Source organism: Mustela erminea, chromosome 19 (assembly GCF_009829155.1).
Source record: "Mustela erminea isolate mMusErm1 chromosome 19, mMusErm1.Pri, whole genome shotgun sequence".
In the NCBI taxonomy this organism is placed as follows: domain Eukaryota; kingdom Metazoa; phylum Chordata; class Mammalia; order Carnivora; family Mustelidae; genus Mustela; species Mustela erminea.
In genome coordinates this window covers 59734869-59754125 of record NC_045632.1, presented here as the reverse complement: position 1 = coordinate 59754125, position 19257 = coordinate 59734869, and the positions used below count along the sequence as shown (strand labels likewise).

General features: G+C 68.8%; 2 protein-coding genes and 1 pseudogene across 6 annotated transcripts in view; all 3 read left to right on the top strand.

Moving 5' to 3' along the window:
- The window catches only part of PIEZO1 (piezo type mechanosensitive ion channel component 1), a 49314-nt gene that overhangs the window by 15298 nt on the left and 14759 nt on the right, over nt 1–19257 (top strand). For all 5 annotated transcript variants that reach the window (XM_032323166.1, XM_032323165.1, XM_032323164.1 and 2 more), the window contains exons 2-15: nt 8274–8369; nt 12518–12640; nt 13408–13450; nt 13542–13680; nt 15864–16032; nt 16156–16369; nt 16481–16646; nt 16737–16850; nt 16933–17026; nt 17408–17508; nt 17895–18155; nt 18634–18745; nt 18837–19015; nt 19102–19250. In XM_032323166.1, coding sequence (XP_032179057.1) covers nt 8274–8369; nt 12518–12640; nt 13408–13450; nt 13542–13680; nt 15864–16032; nt 16156–16369; nt 16481–16646; nt 16737–16850; nt 16933–17026; nt 17408–17508; nt 17895–18155; nt 18634–18745; nt 18837–19015; nt 19102–19250 — 1960 coding nt within the window. The remainder of the gene's footprint in view (nt 1–8273; nt 8370–12517; nt 12641–13407; nt 13451–13541; nt 13681–15863; nt 16033–16155; nt 16370–16480; nt 16647–16736; nt 16851–16932; nt 17027–17407; nt 17509–17894; nt 18156–18633; nt 18746–18836; nt 19016–19101; nt 19251–19257) is intronic.
- On the top strand, nt 1562–5787 carry LOC116578742 (annotated as a pseudogene).
- Nucleotides 8379–12509, top strand: LOC116578741 (collagen alpha-1(I) chain-like). The gene is made up of 2 exons (XM_032323175.1): nt 8379–10115; nt 10179–12509. The coding sequence occupies exons 1-2, from the start codon at nt 9834–9836 to the stop codon at nt 11418–11420; spliced, it is 1524 nt and encodes a 507-aa protein (XP_032179066.1). The 5' UTR covers nt 8379–9833; the 3' UTR covers nt 11421–12509.

Below are 19257 nucleotides of genomic sequence, written 5' to 3'. Positions count from 1 at the left end.
GATCCCAGGACCCTGAGGTCATGGCCTGAGCTGAAATCAAGCGTCGCTCCTCTAACCGACTGGCCACAGGCACCCCACTTCTCCTGAAGCCCGTGATGCTCTGGAGAGCCCCCTCCCCGCTCCGGAGCTGACCCTCCGCCATATCCGTGTCCTAGATCCTCGGTCGCCGGCAAGGGCAGGCCTACAGCTGCTGTCCCAGGGGAGCCGTGCCCCCCACCCAGCCGGCCCGGCCCGGCCCCTCCCGCACCTCCGAGTGCTCTCTCCCACGAGGAGGGAGGGCGTCGCTGGGCGCGCCGGCGTCCTCACCTGCGGCTCCGGCCGGCACCTGGCACCGGCCTGAGCTGCTCCCGCTCCCGGCTCTGTGCACGTCCTCACGCTGCCCAGGGCTCAGCGTGTCGGGACGTCCCTGTCTGGAGCTGACTGTCCTGTGACCGGACTGGTGGGCCGGGCGTTGTCGTCCAGGGAGGACCAGGTGGGCACAGCCATGAGGGGCAGGTCTCCACACGGGTGCACAGGCCCCTGGCTGGCCTGGTCGGCCCGTCACCGTCTGGGGGTCCCGCTCTGCGGGGAGCCCCATTCCTGTGGTAAAGGAGGCCGGCCTGTCCCTAGGAAGGACTCGGGAGAGCCGTGACCTGGTGAGGGCCCTGGACAGCGCTAGCCCCCTGTGCCCTGTCCCCCAGTCTGGTAGGGGGCTTCCTTTGCGGGTTGCTGGCCTTGGGGACACCATGGTGTGAGCCCCCCACCACTGTGGTCCCTTCCTCGGCCAGGCCCCGAGCTCTAGGTGGCCCAGAGTGAGGGGTATTGCCAAACCATGTCCTGGCAGACGTGGGTGGGACACCATGTGGGGCCAGGTCCAGAAACTTCCTTCCTGGACACCCCGCCCCCCACTTGTTTACCTGTGGCTGCCCCAGGTCAGAGCTCCCCACGGAATGTGGGCCCCACCCGAGACCAGAGCCGGGCCTGGCCCTCTGCGCAGAGCACTCTGGCGGTGGCCTGCCCAGTAGGGTAGCCGGGTGAGGACCCTTCCTGGGGACAGCCCACGAAGCCCACACGACGGCCCCGGGCCCTGTTGTTTCCCCGGAAGCCGGGCAGGTCCTGGGTCTGCCGTGAAGGGAGCTGTTGCTGGCAGGGCGGGTTTCGTGCTTGTGCCTGGGGTCGTCTGAGCGCGTGCTGGGGCGTCCAGGCAGCCTCCCAGGGGAGAGCACAGAGATGCTGAGCCCTCCTAATGCCTCTGCCCGGCCAGCGAGGACAGGCCTGCGGCGGGATCCGCGGGTGACCCCACTTAGGACACGTTGGGGTCAGTAGGTCTGCAAACAGTCCCCGAGGCCAAGCTGCCCGTGCTCCTTGCCCCCTGGCCTGCTTCCAGGCACCCAACCTGCGGGGAGGGGCATGCCATCCATTGGGTCCCCAGATCCCTGGACCCCCCGGGGTCAGCCACACCGACAACAGGGCAGAGCCGTCCCTCTGCCCTGCCTCCTCCCTTCTCAGAAGCCATCTGGGACCGGGTGTGGCTGGGAAGGCTCCCGGACATAAGCGGTCAGGGGCTCCTGGACAGGTGAGGACCAAAGGGCAGGTCTGTGGCTGGTGCCCACGGGCTCCTCGTCCCCCTTGTGGCCACCAGCCCCCCCTTGGGCCTCGGTGCAGCTTCACGGAGCTGGCGGTAGGGGAGGGCCTGGCTGACTGCGCCGGCCCTGGCAATTCCGTGAGCCGTAAAACCAAACGTCCGGGCCGCCTGCTAATTAAACCCTCGGCCAGCAGCGCGGGGCCCGGGGCTCTTGGCTGGGCTCCCAGGAGGTCTGGGAGGTCTGCCGCCGGGTCCCCGCTGTGTCCTGGGCCCCCCTACAGGGCCATGCAGGTTCTCCAGCCCTATCCTCTGCTGACTCCGGGTCCGCTGCCTTCCCGGGGGAGGAGAGGGCCCTCGGAAGGGGCCTGCGTTGTAGAGCTTTGTGAACTGGGAAGGGCTTGTGCTGTTCCCCCAGCAGAGCTGGAGCTCTTCACCCCAGGCCGTGCCGTGGACCCCCCAGCCCCCAGGCCTGCGGGGCGTGCTGTGAGCAGGAAGCCCCAAGGCCGGTGTGTGGCCAATGCTGGACTTGCTCGGGGGACGGAGAGGGGACCCGGGGTTGGCTCTCTGGGCAGGTGCGGCCGGGGTGGGGGGGACACAGTCCCGGGGGCGTGTGCTGGAAGGTGCTTCACGGGGCACAGAGCAGGGGTGGCCCATGGGACTGGGGGTGGGAAGGTGCCTGGTGTTCCCTGAGGGCCTGTGGGCCTTGCTCGGGCTGCCAGTGTGGCCGCTGCGGCCCCCAGATCCCTGTCCCGCCCTCTGCCTTCTGCTCCTGCCCCCAGGGTGCCCACCGCCCCGCGGGGGCTCTGCCATGTCCTGCCTTCCTGTCCGCGCCATCTGTGACCACTGACCTTGTCCCCAGAAGGTGAGGGACGCTGGTCTTGGGCTGCTCACTCCCGCGCCCTGGGCCGACCTGCTGGTCCTCATCTTCCAGAAGGGTGGGGAAGATCCAAACCTGTGGTAACCTCTGGGTCAGGGTCTGGGGTCCGTGTCTATATCCGGGCTTGGGGAAGTGTGGCCACCCACGTGCTGTGGGGTCAGGAGGCTCTGCTGCCGGGACAGCTATGGTGGAGGGTAACAGACAGCCCCTCTGCCACATTTCTCCCCCCACGCCGCCCCCCTACCCACTGGCAGAAGCAGGGGTGTTCATGGGTTTCTTCTCCAAGCCAAGCGAGGCAGAGCAAGCACACTCCCCGGACACCCAGTGGGCGGGGGAGGCCGCAAGACTTGGACCAGGACACCGCACCCCCACTCCAGCAGCTGTCACCTGGGACTCTGACCTCCTGTCCCTGGGCCACCTGGTCTCCTCGGGGCTCTACCTGGCTGGCGGCAGAAGGCAGGCCTGAAAGGTGCCCGCCCAGGTCAGGAGAGGCCAAGTCTCTTCCTGCCAGTGTCCTGGTGCCCCGGGGACATGGGTGACCCCCCGCACCGGCCTGCAGGCCCCGTGTGAAGGAGCCTGGCCCGCATGTGTGAGCCCTTCTCAGTCGTCTGTCTTTGGGGTCAGTTCAGTCGTGACCACGTGGGGACACATGAGAACATTCTTCTGACGGGAGAGGGGGCCTTACGGCCAGACACAGAGGCCCTTCTGCACGGGCGGATGCTGGCAGCGACTGGGGAGCGAACCTTCCGGAACCTCTCATACACTTCGGGGTACGAATCCTGCTTCTGTTTCTGTTTGACACGTGAGGAATCTTCCTGTGTGGGTGTGGGTTCTGGGTGCCCCAGGGCTGGGCCACGGTCGCCCTCTCCTGCCCTGCGCCAGGCGCTGTTCCCATGGCCATGGTCCGTGCACTGTCGGGGTACCCGTCCCCAGCTGAGGAAGGAGGCAGAGTGGGGACGGAACCAGCTGACCAGATCCGGTCCTTGGGCTCCCTGGTTTCGCGGAAGCCCAGAGGAGGGTGAGACCAGTTTGCAGGTCCGCAGGCCACCCAGCCCTCGGCCTCAGCCCGCGTCCCTGGGACCCAGGGGTCCAGGCCGGGTGCTCAGGGCCCCACCCCAGCGGGAAGAAGTGCCCGCCCTCCCTCTGGGCCCTGCCATGGCTGGGAGGGGCTGCAGGGTAGGGGACAGCTCTGTCCCGGCCTGGCGCCCCTCACCCTGGCCACCGATGGGTGCCCGCGCAGACCCGGCTGTCCCCGCCCCGCGTGTCTCCTGCAGGCTGTCCTGTCTAGGCCCCCTGGAACTGCACCGTTCCTGAGGGGCGGGGGTGGGAGCCCCAGTCCCAGACTCAGTTTCCTCATTTGCGCGTCAAGGCAGCCACGCGCCCCTCTTAGGGGCCCTGAGACAGTGCCGCCCCCGTGTGCCCTCCGCCATGCAGGCCTCCTGGCCTCTCCCGAGACAGTGCCGCCCCCGTGTGCCCTCCGCCGTGCAGGCCTCCTGGCCTCTCTCAGGGACGCTGTTCTTTCAGCTTCCACACTGTTAGGGGACACGGTGTGATATCAGGGCCACTGCCCCATGTCAGCTGGGGCCCCCGTGAGCCCCTGGGGTCCCCGAGCCCATAGCGGCCTTTGCCCAGACCCATTCACTCTGCTGCTGCTCCCCGGGGGGCGGTGCTGGCCTGTGTGTCCCGCCGGCCGTGCGCTTCCCCGGCCCCTTGTTTCCTGGAGCCTCCCTTCGCATGGGCCTGGAGACACCCGCCTGCGTCCCCGAGGACCCTGCCAGCCTGGGTAGTGTCTCCCTGCCACCCCCACAGTCCCTCCTGCTGCGCATGCTGTGTCGGCCTGCTCTACAGGTAGGGGAACTGAGGCTCGGAACTCAGGTTCCCACAGGAGGGCTGGGGTGGGGAAGGTCTGGGCCCACCTGACCCACAGGCCAGCCTCGGGGGACACGTTCCAGGAACCGTGTGCAGAGTGGGGTGTGTGTGGTCTCCCTGGGGACCTTGGGGTCTAGCCCTCTGCAGGGAATGTCCTTGCTGGGCCGTGTGGGGTCCCCGCAGGCTTGCTGGCCCTCCGCCTCCCCTTCCTGACCGGGCGGTGGCTGAGACCAGGGGTCTGTGTCTCCCCTGTCCAGACCCCAGTTCCTTCACCTACAGGACAAGGGTCCTGTGGGGCTCTTGCTGGATAGGCCTTCCGGGCTCCGGCACGCTCCACGAGGGTCTTTAAAGGGTTAAGCATGTGCTCTGGGTGAGGGGTCCTGGCAGGAGGGAGCCCTTTCCTGCCCAGCAGGGCTCTCTCTCCCCACCCCCAACCTATTGTTCCTGGCGTAGGAAAGGCATATTTCCCCCATGAGGTCACCGGCCGCTCTGGTGGGGAGGTGGGAGCTGCCTGGGCAGCTGTTCCCTCCCGGCAGCTCCACGCCTGTCTTCTCCGCTCTAGCCTGGGGTGACCAGCGCCTCCTCCCATCTCCCCTCGTTTTAGCTGGTCTTCAAGGCCAGAGGAAAGGCCACCGCCTCCAGGCAGCGCTCTAATGCCTGGGCCTTCTCTGCAGGGACAGGCACTTCACCGGCAGCCTCCATGGCTGCTTGGCGCGTGCCTGGAGCCCTGGACACTGGCTGCAGAGCCAGGAGCCTGGACCTAAGTCCTGCCTGGACCTCCACGGGAGTCCTTCCCCTCTGAGACATTCCCTGTCCGCATCTGGACAGGGGCACAGCTGAGCAGGCTGCCCCTGCTCCCCGGCCTGTCCCCAGCCCCTGCTAGCAGGGGGAGGGCTGTCGGCTGGGACTAGGACCCGAGCCTCTTCCGTTCCACCAGCCGCACCGCTGCCCTGCCAGCGCTGGGAGCCAGCGGGCCACGGCTCCCCACTCACGCCCCCACCCCGGCCCGGCGTCCAGGAGGGCTGTCTGGGCGCCACCCGCCTGCCGGGTACCAGCTCCCTGGCTGGGCCGATGACAGAAGAGCAGTCAGGGACGGCTCACAGGCCTTCTCTGGGCGGGCCGGGCGGGCCGCCCCCCAGACATCCCGGGGTGCCTCGGGGAGCTGGAGACCCAACCCCTGGGGCACGCACAGACCCTCCCTTTCTTGCTGTGTCCCCATCTGCGGAGCTGGGCAGGTCGTGCGTGTTGGGTGCGTGAGTGAAGGAAGGAGTGAGAGGCTCCGGGCTGCAGGCTGGGGGTCACCTGGCTGTCCCTGCCCCTGCCGGCCGCGCCCCGGCCCTCTGACCTCTGACCTTGCTGTCTCTGACCTCCTGCTTTGGGCAGATGAGCTTCTCCGAGATGCTCTCCTGCTTAGCCAGGGTGTGGGGAGAGGACTAGGGCCACATGCCGACGACGGGCTCCAGCAGCAGCCGATGGGCTCCCCCTGCCCCCGGATTTGAGTTTGTGCCGTCCTTGCTGGTTGTTTGTTTGTTTGTTTTGGTAAAACACACAGAACATGGGGCGCCTGGCTGGCTCAGTCGGCAGGACACACAACTCTTTTTTAGTGTTGAATTTTATTTATTCATTCGGAGTAATCCCTGCACCCGATGCGGGCCTGAGCTCACGACCTCCGGGTGCAGAGTCCCACGCTCTTGCCCCTGAGCCGGCCCGGCGGCAGGCACGTGAGTCTGGATCTCGGGGTTGTAAGTTTAGGCCCCATGTGGGGTGTAGAGAGCACTTAAAATGAAAAAAAAAAAAAAAAAGATACAAAGCATAAAATTGATGATCTTAACCATTTTTTAAAAAATTTTATTTTTTTGAGAGTGAGAGCGCGAGCTGGGGGTGGGGCAGAGGGGGAAGCAGGCTCCCCACCGAGCAGGGAGGCCAGTGCGGGCTCCGTCCCAGGACCCCAGGATCATGACCTGAGCCGAAGGCAGACCCTTCCCTGACCGACCGCCCAGGCGTCCCGGTCTTCCCCACGTTCAAGCGTGCGGTTCAGCGACGAAGCGTTTCTCAATAGGGCACAGCCGGCTCGGCCACCCGTCCCCAGAGCGCGACGTCTGAAGCCCGACCCCGGCCCAGCCTTGGGCCGCTCCCGGGCCAGGCCCAGGGAAAGTGAAGGCAGGGATCCTGTCCCCGCTGCGGGCTCTGCGGTGCCTCCGGGAGCCTCCCTGCTGCCCGCACAGCAGTTGCCCTCCTGGGCACCCCCGTCTGCCCCCCACCCCGCCCCTGTGTGCCGGGGGCCCTCGCCCAGCCATGCGTAGCCCCCTCTCCTCCACGGGTGTTCCCAGAGTGTCCCGCGGCCTGGCAGGTCCGTCCTCGGGGCAGGTTAGTTGGGCGGACAAAGGACTAATGGACACACAGATGCGTGGCTGGCAGCGGGGCCGTGGGGAGGACAGACGCCGCCTGGCTGCTAGGGCGGGTGCCACCCTCCCTGGGGACGGGCCAGGGCTGGCGCTGTGGCGTGGGGAGAGGCCGAACCTGGGCCTGGAGAGTGCAGCCCTGGAAGGGACTTTAGAAGCCTTTGCCGTAAATGCTTTTCCCTCCCCCTCTGGGGCCGCATCAGATGGATTTGTTTTAGAAGGAAAATCCGCGGTTGCTGCGAACCTTCCTTCTGGTGAGCTGGTGGCAGCCGCGCGTGCAGTGGGAGGAGGCCGCGTCCAGTCCGGGGCTCGGTCACCAGCGTCCCAACCCTGAGCCCTGCCCCTGGCCTCACCCTTCTGCGGAGCCCTCAGGCAGGTCGTGTGAAGCCCGTTGTAGCGACATGGAAACTGAGGCCTGGGGCACGGTGGCCACGCAGGTTTCAGGGTCAGGGGTCTGCCCCCCTCGCTGGGGCTCCTGCTGCCCCCTCCTCTCAGCTTCTCTGCCACATCCCAGGGCCTGGTCAGGGCCAGGTGGGACAGGGGACACGCAGGCATAGGCGTGCGCAGCCCTGCTGTGACCCTGGGCCTGGCCGTGGGGTGGGGTGTTGGGCGGGTTGTGGGGGACTCCACGGCCTGGGTTCTGGTGGAGCCAGCCCCTGCTCTGGCACAGTGAGAGAAAAGGCGGGAACAGGCTGTGGGCACGCGGGCAGCTGTCACGGGTCGGCCAGGAGCCCGGCTGACGGCACGAGCCCCACGGGTGCGGCTGGGAGGCTCGCTCGACGGCCAGCAGCATTGTGTGTCCGCTGAAGCCGAAAGATTTTATTTTACTCGTGTTTTGAAGATTCATTTGTTTTAGGGAGAGACAGCCCGAGCGGGAGGGGCAGAAGGAGAGAGAGTGTCTCGCAGACTCTGCTGAGCGCGGAGCCTCACGCGGGACTCGATCTCACGACTCTGAGATCGTGACCTGAGCTGAAACCGAGTCGGACGCTTCACCGACTGAGCCCCGCAGGTGCCCCTGAAACTATAAAATGTTTAAAAAAAGGAGGAAAACTAAGTTCGCGAAGTCAGCCTCCTTGTCCCTGTCTGCCCAAGGGGATGGAGGTGGGGCGGTGTGTGCCCGAGTCACACACGGCAGAATGAGCTGTGGCTCTGAGTGGCCGGTGACTAGTGTTTGTCGGGATGCCGTACGACAGCGTGTGAATCCTGAGACGTGACAGGTCACAGGTTAGCGGGGTTGCTCTGGCCGCAGGGAGCTGGCATCCAGGGGGGAGATGAGAGGTGATGGGGGGTAGTGTCGGGGACAGTGCCAAGGGCAGGGTGTTAGAGTGATGTGGGCAGTGATGGCCAGTGGGCTGGGGACCACTGGTGGGCTTGATGTCTGGGGGTGATGTTGGGGGTGATCAGGTGATATTTAGGGGGTGATGCTGGGGGGCTGTGTTGAGGACGATCGGGGTGATTTCTGGGGGTAATTTTCGGGGTGGTGATGGGGACGATCAGGGGTGACGTCCGGGGTGTGCCCGCCCCGCGGTGTGGCCGTGCTAACTGCCGTCTCTCCCTGCAGCTTGCCTGTCCCGCTTCAACGCCCTCTCTCTGGTTTACCTCCTGTTCCTGCTGCTGCTGCCCTGGCTCCCGGGCCCCTGTCGACACGGCATCCCAGGTAAAGGGCTTGGACGCTGGCTCCTGCCAGGTGGGGGCACTAGGGGCCTTGGAGCTCTTTGTCCACAAGGACTGGCCGGATGGGGGGTGTGTGGGGTGCATGTGCCCTCCGCAGAAGCCCTGGGCAGTTTAGTGGCCAGGGCAAAGGACGAGTGGCCCCAGGTTTCATTTTTCCTGTGCCTGCCCCGGACTAGTTTCAGCGTCTCCTTCCTGGCTGCGTGTCACAGGGGCATGCTGGAGGTGGTGGGGGTCATCGGACAGATCCCCCTTGTTCCCAGGGCGGCCTGTCTCCCTGCGGGCTCCCTCTCCTGCTCCCCACCCTGGGCCTGGCGAGGCTCCGGCCGACCCCTTACTTCCGGGTGCAGCCTCACTCCCCTGACCCGAACCCCCCCCCCAGGTCAGGCGCCGTGCTGTCTCCGTCTCCTCTGTTCCCCAGATGAACAGACTGGGGACGCCCTCGGGAACTGCACCCCCAGGAGGCGCTGAACCTGGGCTCGGGGCAGGGAGCCGTCCAAGAAGGGCTGGGAGCAGAGAGGCCGGCTCAGGGGCCCCGGGCCGGAGGGGACGGGGCTGTGCCCTGCCCCCTGCCCCGTGGCGCCGGCAGGCCCCCCGTGAACAGGGGTGGATGGGGTCCAGATGTGCTGAAAGGACCCTCCAGTGTGGGCTCCTGCCACCTGCCCGCTCCGAGCTTCAGGGTCCGGTTCCCCGGCTTTCGGGGAGGGGAGTGTGCAGGGGCACGTCCCCAAAGGCTGCTCTGCCCTCGGTAGGCGGGAAGGCCCCCTCCGTGTTGGACGGGGAAGAGAGGTTCCCAGGCTCGAACAGGGGTCCCTGAGCGAAGGCGGCTGTCCGCAGCAGGAGAGCCAGTGCCTGGCAGAGACCCGTGGGGAAGCAGCCCCGCAGAGCCAAGCACTGGCTTGGCTGGGACGGCTGAGGACCCGTGAGTGAGACAGGCCCGCAGACGCGGCCTCCAGGAGATGCGGGTGCTGCTGGCTGGCTGCTTCGGGGTCTTGGGGGCTGGGGCAGCACCCCCTCCCCAACTCAGGCCGGAGGTCGGGAGACCCCCTCCTGGGCCAGGTGCGCAGCATCACAGGGCTGGTTCCTTCTGGAGGCTCCAGGGGAGGGTCCATTTCCTCGTCTTTCTGGAGTCCTGGGGGCACCCACGGCCCCTCTGTCCATTGTCCCGGCCGGCAACGGACCATGGAGTGTCACCTCGTGCCTCTGACTCCGGACCCCATCAGGCTCCCTCCTTGCTGGGGCGCCGGTCTTGCAGTCCAGGTGGCATTCTGGGAGCAGGGGACTGCAGGGGCTTCGGGGGGGGCAGGGCTGAGAGCCGCCAGGGCCCCAGGCCAGCCCCTCGCCCAGGCCGGCGCTCCGCAGCTGTCCACGGTTCCCAGCTCAGGCGCCAGGGCTCACCTCCCACAGGGCCCTCCCCTTCCAATCCCTTCCCCAGCGCCCCTCTCCTGCCATGGGCCGTGGGGGCAGGCGGGCCCTGGCCGGGGCGGGGCCGGGTGGGGAGACTCCCCTGCCTGCCCTCTGTCTGTCCGCCCTCGGACGCCCTTCAGGAACAGGGAGGCCGCCTGGTTTTTCCAGGTGGATTAGGGGAACCCGGAGACCCGCCCGTGCCCGGGAGCCTGCCCTCGAGCATAGGGTGTGTAGGGGCCGGGTCTACCCGCTGACTGGTGGAAGGTCTGACACCGCCTGGGCCCGGAGGGTGCTGACCCCTGGCCCTGACCCACATCCCCACCCAGGATGTCGGGGGGGGGGGGGGGGGGGGGGGGGGGGGGGGGGGGGGGGGGGGGGGGGGGGGGGGGGGGGGGAACACAGCGGCCTGTGCCTGAGGAGGCGTGGGTTGCCTCGGGGCGGCTCCAGTTTTTGTCCTCTGGTGGGCAGGGCTGGGGCGGGGCAGGGGTCAGTACCAGTCGACCCCTTAACACTTAGGGACTTAAGACCCTGTCTCTGCCTTAGAACCCTGCCCCCCAGGCTTCCTGGCCCCCCAGGAGCTGGTGCCTGCGGCTCTCCCTGGGGCCTGGCGGGGAGGGCCCATGTGCTCAGCTCCGTGAGCAGGCGGCACCGTGAGGGTCCCTGGTGTATGTCGCGGGGAGGGGCGTGGGTCCCCGTGTGTGACTGCTCGTCCGTCGGGACGCAGGCGTCCTGTGATCTTAGGCTTGTGGGGAGAGCTCACAACCCAGGCTCTGCCCTGTCCCCTTCCTCCGCTGCACCCCCCAAGAGCCTTCTTGCTGCGGCTGCGGCACCCCCTCCCCAGCGTCCCAGAGCACGTCCTCCCGAGGCCCTGTGCGCACCCCGGGAGCCAGGCTCCTGTCGGCGTGGGGGGGTGAGGTCTGCAGACGGCTGGTGTAGACACCACGCCTGGCCTGGAGGAGAGGCTGCGTGCGCCAGGCCCGTGGGGACGGCAGTTTGCTGGCTGGGCCAGGGTGGCGGGGGCAGCGTGGGAGGCCCAGAGGTGAAGGACGGTGGTCCCAGAGCTGGGAACGGGGGTCCCTGTGGAGGGGACTGTCAGGCTGGTTTTGGGGGGGCTCCAGGACTTCTGCTTTTGGGGTCCCCAGCCTGCCAGCCCCATTCCTGTTCCCCCGAGGGCCTGAGTTCTTGCCCCTGTTCCTGCAGGAGGGGTGGTTTCCGGCCCCCCCCGCGATGCCCACAAGGGGCGCGGGCTGCCAGGACCCCCCCAGCAGCCGGAGCCGCTGCTCTGTGCCCTGCGCCCCCTCCCCTGCCGGACCTCCCCCCGCCCTCCGGGCCGCCCTTCAGGAGTGGATCTCCGGGGGGTCGCGGTGGAGTTCAGGTGGGCAGCGTGGGACGGCCCCCAGCGTCGGTGAGTGGGGTCAGCAGGCCAGGTCAGGCGCGGATTTCCCGGCCTCCTGCCTCTCCCCGTCACACGTCACCGGCCCTGCCCGGGAGCTGGAACCACCCGGCCAGCGCTCTGGGCTTGGTGGTGGCTCGTGGTCCAGGACACGGTGTGGCCACCCCAGGAGGGATCTTGGGAGGAGAGGTCAGTGGGGACGTGGTGACGCCTGACACTGCCGCATGGTGTCGGTGAGGAAGCCGGTCACAGGGGAGTCCGGTGGGGTCCCCTCCTGCCAGGGGCCCCTCCCGGACCGACCGGTTTCCGGGTGTATGAGGAGCCCGGCAGCCTGGCACTTGCGGCCTCGGGCCCAGCAGTACCGCGAGGCCGACCCCAGGGCATCCCCAGGCGTCCGTGGCCCGGGAGCAGGGTGCGACCGTGGGGGCCAGCAGGGGTGCCTCTGGCGGGCCGTGTGCTCCCGCTGCACCCCCTGCTGGGGCTTCCCGGGTCTGCAGGAGCGGCTGAGCCCTGCCCCCACCCCCGCAGGTAGCCCCCCGCCCCCCCAGTTGGGAGGCCTCAGCCTCCCCCCGGTCTTGGCCCGTGCTCCGAGCAGAGCTGCCCAGCCAGGGCCGAGCGCCAGACGATCTGTTCATTTTCCGTCCGTCCCTCCCAGCGCTCTGCTCACTCCACCCTGCTCTTGCCTCCGCTCACCCCTGCCCCGGAGCGGTGGAGGCGGGGAGGGACCTAGACAGGAGCAGCCGAGAGGTCGTCTGCGCGCTGCCTGGGCTGCTGGGGCTCCCCTGCCCTCTCTGAGCCGGGCTTCCCTCTGCAAGGCCGGGGGGCAGGGGTGAAGGCCCAGCACTCGCGGGGTCTCCCCTGCTGGGCCCTCCCGGGAGACGGGGTGGAGCAGGGACCCCGAGCCCCGCAGCCTCAGGCGGGAGCGAGTGTGACACCCGTCCCTGAGCCCGGGGTGGGGGGGGTCCGGCGGCGAGGCAAGCGTCCGCGGCCCGAGTCCTGACGGCAGGTTCCAGAGCTCGGCGCGGGCGTCCGGGTCAGCTTCCTGCACGGGGCGCGAGCCGCCCGCCCGCTCAGAGCTGAGGTGGCGACAGGACTCTGCTGGCCCCCACGCGCGGCCGGTGCGCAGACCCCTCCCTGCAGCCATGGCCTCCCTGCTCGTGCCCAAGGCACACGGGGCCATTGTCTGGGGCCGCCCATGCCCACGCCGGGGTCCCGGGGCCCAGCTCCTGGAATCGGTTTCTCCCCGCCCAAGTGGGCTCTGGGGAACTTGGGACCCCCCGGATGATGAAACTAGGCCCCTATCCCAGCCTCACGCCTGCCCGCTCTGCCCGCAGGCCACACTGGCCGCCTCCTCCAGGCCCTGCTGGTTTTCAGCCTCCTCTTCCTGGCGGCCCACCTGACCTTCCAGATATGCCTCCACACCGTGCCCCGCCTGGACCAGCTTCTGGGACCCAGCTGTGAGTATCCCTGGGTCGGGATGGCCTTCCCGAGCTAGCCGGGAGCCCGGGGAGACGGGGGGACTGCAGCGCTGGGGAAGGTCCCCGCTGTGCCTCACACGGGCCCTGAGTGCCCGTCTCCAGTTCCCGTTCACCCCACGTGGCCCAGGTTCGTGCCGGCTGGTCCTCATTCCAGACCCCCGAATCTACCAGCATCTGTCTCTGCAGCGAACAGACCGGCTGGGGCACCGGTGGCCCTCCGCGCCCTGCCCAGCGCAGCCCTGTGCCCTGCGTCCTGCGGACAGTGTCTGCGGCTGGTGCCTGCTGTCTCAGCTACAGGCGGGCTCGACCGAGCCCCGCGGCCCCGCGGCCCCGCAGCCCCGCACAGCGTCGCTCCCCGCCCTGCCCCGCCCGGGCTCCCACTTCCATTCTGTGGGGACGGTGCCCGTCCTGCTGTTTAGAAGCGGGGCCACGGAGAGAAGCCAGGCGCCTCGGGGGTGCCGTGGCCCCGGTGGCTCCCGCATAGGCCTCCCCATTCCGGCCCCCACGACTTAGGCCTCAGCTCGCGGCTGGGAGGCCCCGTTTGTGCCGGGCAGGACGCACGGGCCTTCGATGCCTCTGGCTCTGCTTGGCTGGGCCTTCGTTCCCTGCCGGTGAAGGCAACCTTCTGCGAGCTGCCCCGAGCCCAGCCACGTCCCGTGACCCCGGGGCTCCCAGGGCCTCCGGGCGGCAGGGAGTAGGGCTGCGTGGCGCTCGCTGCCTGACCCCGCTCCGTGTCTCTCCCGCAGGCAGCCCCTGGGAGAGCCTCTCCCGGCACGTGGGGGTCACGAGGTAAGCGCGCTCCTCGCCTCCCGGGTCCCCGTCCTCCTGCCCGGCACCTGCCTTCCCCAACCCACCCGTGGGCTCTCCCTGCCCTTCCCAGGCTGGACCTGAAGGACATCCCCAATGCTGTCCGGCTGGTGGCCCCCGACCTCGGTGTCCTGGTGGTCTCCTCCGTGTGCCTCGGCCTCTGTGGGCGCCTCGCCCGGGACACACAGCGGAGGCAGTGCGCCCAGGAGCTGGTGAGGGCTGGAGGCGGGCGGGCCTCGGGTGCTGGAGGACGCTGTTCCCGGCTCTGTCCGTCAGAGGACAATTTCACTTTTTCTTGACACAAATGTGGACTTTTCGTTGAAAGAGCGTGTGCTTGCTGTGAAGAGATGAGGCATGGGTGGTGTGTGTCCCCTCTCTGGGACGCGGGGCCGAGCGGTGCCGCCCGTGTGCCTTTGAGACTTGGTCCTAGCAGGAATCCATCTCGGGGACCTCAAGTCAGGACTGTGCCTTCAGCAACTGTTCCAGGGGGTCCTTCCAGGCCACAGGGAAGGAGGGACTCATCACTGCAGGGAGTGACCTGCTGTCTGTCAGGGAGCTCCCCTCCATGTTGGGGGCAACTCAGTCTGCCCCCGACCCCAGCCTAGCGGGCAAGGCTGGCACCTCACTTTCAGAGGGGGAAGTGGGAGCCTGCAGCTCAGGTTGCGGGCACTCGTGGGGCTTAGGACCACCCTGTGCCGTCCCTCGGGTGCCCTCCCCCCCGTGGCCCCCGTCCCCTCCCCGGGGAGGGCATGCGGGCTGCTCAAGCTCCGGCGGCCTCTGGTTTCCCTATTCGTGGAACCAGGGCTTCCCAGAACAGCTCTGCCGCGAAGGGGACTGGCTCTGTCTAAAATCTGGGGTGGGACAGGCCAGGGCGGGAAGGAACAGCCGCTGCGTGTGGCCTCCACGGCCCAGAACTGCCTTGCTGGCGTTGGGGGCTGGACCCTGGTCTGCCCCGTGACTGGGACAGGTCACCTCGTCTCTGTCTTCAGTGGCTAACGAGAGCCTGCGCCGCCGTGTTGACCTGGGGTGGCTGGTGTAGACAACCAGAATAAGGTTGGGGGGCGAGACCTGCCACAGGTGTGGGCTTTAGAGCCCAGAGCCACGTGTGCACACACAGGACGCCCCGCGGGGGACAGCGAGTGCACGGTTGCCCGTCACACGCACGGACAGGCAGGCTCTTGGGGTCGGGCTGGCTGCAGGGGGACGGGGCGGGAAGGACAGCAGAAGCTCCCGCCAAGGCCCCTGTGGCGCCAGAAGGAACCGCGGGGCCGGGGCTGGGGCCGGGGCCGGGGCCGGGGCGGGGGCCGGGGCTGGAGGCGGGACACCCCGAGCACCTGCCTTCCCGCCTAGCAGCTGCCTGCGCGGTTCCCACAGACACCGACTTTCCGCAGGCGCTCAGATGCCGTCCCAGGGCCGCGGCCAGCTGTGGGCGGGCTGAGCTCCGGGTGGCTGCTGTCCTGCTCCCCTCTTCGCCTCGCCTGCCCCTTCCCTCCTTCCGGGCTCTGCTTAAGGGGCTCCTCCCTGGGGCCTCCCCACCCCCCAGGCTCTGTGAGGGCAGGACACGTCTGGTCCCCACCCTCAGGCCCTCAGGGGACAGAGGCACAACAGAGAGGTTAGGGCACTTGCCCAGGGCCGCGCAGCTAGGAGGCACGAGCCGGGGTGGGAGCAGGTCGTCCGGCTCCTGTGAGCGCAGGCTGAATGCCGAGTGCCATCCGCTGGGAAGGGCACGGGCATGGCGCCCGTTTAACAGGTGGGAACTGGGGCGGGGGGGTGCTGGGCGCCCAGGGAAACAGCTTCGCTCTGGGAAACCTTGAAGGGGGCCAGCGAAGAAGGCCCTGACCTTGGTGAGGCCTGGCAGGCCGCCCGCCCCTTGCTGTCCAGGGACCCCACAGTCAGCAGAAAGGGAGCAGGGTCACACTGGGGGGCCGCGGGGTCTCCTCCTCCTCCGCACCCCCGTTCCTCTGCGTAAGGGGAAGTGCTCCGTCGGCCCGGGGACCGAGGGGCGTGGACGGAACGGCGCTCCGTGGACCGGAGTGCGGGGCTGCCGTGGGCGCGCCGCCGCCTTCCTCACAGTCCCCACTCGGGGCCTCCAGAGCCAGGGTTCCAAGGACACGTGTGGGAACCTGAGGGCCCCCAGGCTAGAGGGGAAGATAAAGAAGAGGCACTTGTGGGGTTCCGGAGTAGCGTGAGGCCCGTCTGCAAGGGTCAGTGGTCTTGAGGGCCAGGCCTGGCGGGAGCGTCTTGGGGTTGAGGCGGGCAGCCTCTGGGAAGGCTGGTGGCAGGCAGACCTCTGGGTCCAGAGCACGGCGTGGCCACGCCCGGCCAGCAGCCTCTCCCCACTGGGCGGCTCCAGTGCCACGTCCCCGATTTCTGCCCCTTCTCGTGACCCCGGCAGGATGATGATGACAGGGAAGTGGACGGTGGCTCCCCAGTGGGGCCTCAGGGAGCCCCGGCGCCGGCCCCCACACGGAGGTCACGGCTGGCCACCCGGTTCCAGATCACAGCACACTGGCTGCTGGTGGCCGCAGGACGGACCCTGGCCATCATGCTGCTCGCACTAGCAGGTACCCGCGGGGCCAGGGACGGGGACCCCGGCAGCATCTGCCGCGTGGGGAGGGTCTCAGCAGCCCGCCGGCTCCCCGTGGGCCACAGAGACCCCACTGCCTCCGCCCCGCCCCGCCCCGCAGGCATTGCCCACCCCTCCGCCTTCTCCAGCATCTACTTCCTCGTCTTCCTGGCCACCTGCACCTGGTGGGCCTGCCATTTTCCCATCAGCCCCCTGGGCTTCAGCGCGCTCTGTGTCACCGTGGGCTGCTTCGGTGCCGGCCACCTCGTCTGCGTCTACTGCTACCAGACGCCCTTCGCCCAGGCCATGCTCCCCCCTGCCGGCGTCTGGGCCAGGTGAGGCTCCCCGCACAGGCCCCATCCCCCCCACCTCCGCCCCGGCCCTGGCTTCCCGGCCCCCCCCGGGTCCCCCACGGCCGGCACGCAGTGGCTCACCCTCCCTGGCAGGGTGTTTGGTCTCAAGGCCTTCGTGGCCCATGGCAACTGCTCCAACGCGCTGGTCCTCAATCCAAGCCACGACTGGCCCATCTACGTGAGCCCTGGCGTCCTGCTGCTTCTCTACTACACCGTGGCCTCCCTCCTCAAGCTGCACCTGCACCAGCCCCTGGACCAGGTGAGCGCCCGGGGCCAGTGCCCTCTGCCAGTCTTCGCCCCCGACGCACCCCGTCAGGGGTGGGAGCTGAGCTCCAGCTGGTCTCTGCAGAGGAAGGAGGCGGCCGGGAGCCACAAGGAGCAGGAGGTGGAGCTGACCCAGGTGGACCAGTGGCCCCGGGGCCAGGCCAGGGCTGCAGCCACCAAGGAGGAGGGGGCTGCCCAGGTGAGGAGCCCAGCCTGGGCCGCGGCCCTGGAGCCTGACTGCCCGAGGGCCGGGCTCACGGGGTCTCATCTTGTCTCTGCAGCACATGCTGCCCCCGGCCACGGGCTCAGACTGCGGCACCGACAGCTGCACCGTGCACGACCTGACTGGCCACAGCCCCGTTCGCCAGTGCCCCTGTGAGTGCCAGATGTCCCTGGCTGCCCAGGGACACCGCCTCCTGCAGGTGCACTGGTGCTGCCCTCTGGTGGCCAGGGGTGGTCTTGCTCCACTGACCTCCAGCTGCGAGGTTTGGGGGCCACCCAGGGGCCACCCAGCCACCACCCCCCGCCGGGAGCATGGGGTCAGGCGGGTGAGTGGGACTAGGGACGGCCAGGGACCAGCGTCAGACAGGAGCCCAGCCCTTTGCTGGCATTTTCTGCCCCTAGCACCCCCTGCTCCACACTGGCCGCTGCCCTTGAGGGCAGAGTTTGTGGTGGCCGAGGGGCTCCCCCTGTTGATGGTGGAGCTTCCCAGCTAGGGTCCAGCTCCCTGGTGACCTCTGTCCCCTCCCCCTTCAGTGCAGCCCAGGCTGGCAGAGCCTCGAGAGACGTCTGCGCTACACAGCCTGGGTCACCTCATCTTGGACCAGAGCTACGTGTGTGCCCTCATCGCCATGATGGTAAGGAGCAGCCGGCCTGGGCGGCCGAGGCGGGCCCCTCCTGCTGGTTCTCTCGGGATGTGCTGGGAGGCGGCTGGTGGCCCACGTCCCGCAGAGCCTGGTGCCTCGTGGTCAGAAACGGAGCTGTGTCCTGATGGGCTGCGAGCGGGTGTGTGCGTGTGCCCGTGCGTGCGTGTGGTGTCTATGTGCCCACATATGCAGAGTGGGTGTGTGCCCGTGAGAGCGTGCATCTCGTGCCCCCGGGCTTTAGGCCGAGGACGCGCGTTGGCCTCCCCGTCTCGGGGCTCGGCGGGGGGAGCAGGCCCCGGGGAGCGGGGCCAGCGGAGCGGGGCCGGGTGTGGGCAGGCCGGGCCGTGCAGCCCCGCCCAGCAGCCCTGGCCCGCCAGGTGTGGAGCATCACGTACCACAGCTGGCTGACCTTCGTGCTGCTGCTCTGGGCCTGCCTCATCTGGACCGTGCGCAGCCGCCACCAGCTGGCCATGCTCTGCTCGCCCTTCATCCTGCTCTACGGGCTGGCGCTCTGTGGCCTGCGCTACGTGTGGGCCATGGACCTGCGACCCGAGCTGCCCACCACCCTGGGCCCCGTCAGCCTGAGGCAGCTGGGGCTGGAGCACACCCGCTACCCATGCCTGGACCTTGGCGCCATGGTGAGAGTCCCCCTCCCACGTCCCCCTCCTGTGGTGAGTGTCCCTGATGAGGCTGTCAGCTCCCTTGCCAGCTCCCCTGTGGACATGGCACCTCCGGGAGGGCGGGGCCTGTCCGCTGTCCCGTGGGGTTCTGTGCCGCCAGTACGGAGCGGCGGCTACGTAGACGAGCAGATGAGTGAGGACCTTGTGTCCTCGGGGGCGCTGTCCCTGCGTCCCGGACACGGCCGCCGCTGGGTGCCACGCCGCGCCTGCCTCTCCGTGCAGCTCGTGTCCCGGCGTGAGGCCGGCGTGTGCAGGGCACCGCTGTGTCCTGACGTCTGTGCCCCTGCCGGGCGGGGGGGTCAGCCAGATTCCATCTCCCCAGGTGCCGGGGGGTCGGTCTGGGCCCGCAGGGAGGCGGGTGCCCGGCGCTGTCCCCGGTCCGCGTGTTCGTGGGGGCTCCGGCCGCCCCCGTTGACTGGCCCCCGCCCCGTCCCAGCTGCTGTACCTGCTGACCTTCTGGCTCCTGCTGCGCCAGTTCGTCAAGGAGAAGCTGCTGAGGAAGGCACACGGCCCTGCCGCGCTGACGGAGGTCGCCGTGGGGGACGCAGGTGAGGGCTGGGGCCGCTGCGGGGGGTGGGGGGCGGCACCCTCCTACCTGTCCAAAGCCATGACGCCGCTGCCCCCCGGCTTGACCCGCAGAGCCCAGGCGGGCGGGGACGCTGCTGCGGAGCCTGGGGGAGCTGGTGAGCGGGCTGTACGCCAAGTACTGGATCTACGTGTGCGCGGGCATGTTCGTGGTGGTCAGCTTCGCCGGCCGCCTGGTCGTCTACAAGATCGTGTACATGCTGCTCTTCCTGCTCTGCCTTACCCTCTTCCAGGTGCGGCGGGCGGGCGGCGGGGCGGCGGGCACGGCCCCCGCACCCCCGGGTCTCACCGCGCCCCCGGGTCTCGCCGCGCCCCCCAGGTCTACTACAGCCTGTGGAGGAGGCTGCTGAAGCTGTTCTGGTGGCTGGTGGTGGCCTACACCATGCTGGTGCTCATCGCCGTGTACACCTTCCAGTTCCAGGACTTCCCCGCGTACTGGCGCAACCTGACGGGCCTCACCGACGAGCAGTGAGCG

Bases quoted from the DNA above. Each gene is read 5' to 3' on its own strand.
- LOC116578741 (XM_032323175.1), top strand. From the start codon at position 9,834: ATGGGCCGTGGGGGCAGGCGGGCCCTGGCCGGGGCGGGGCCGGGTGGG. The intron at 10,116-10,178 runs GGATGTCGGGGG...GGGGGGGGGGGG, and splicing joins CTGACCCACATCCCCACCCA to GGGGGGGAACACAGCGGCCT.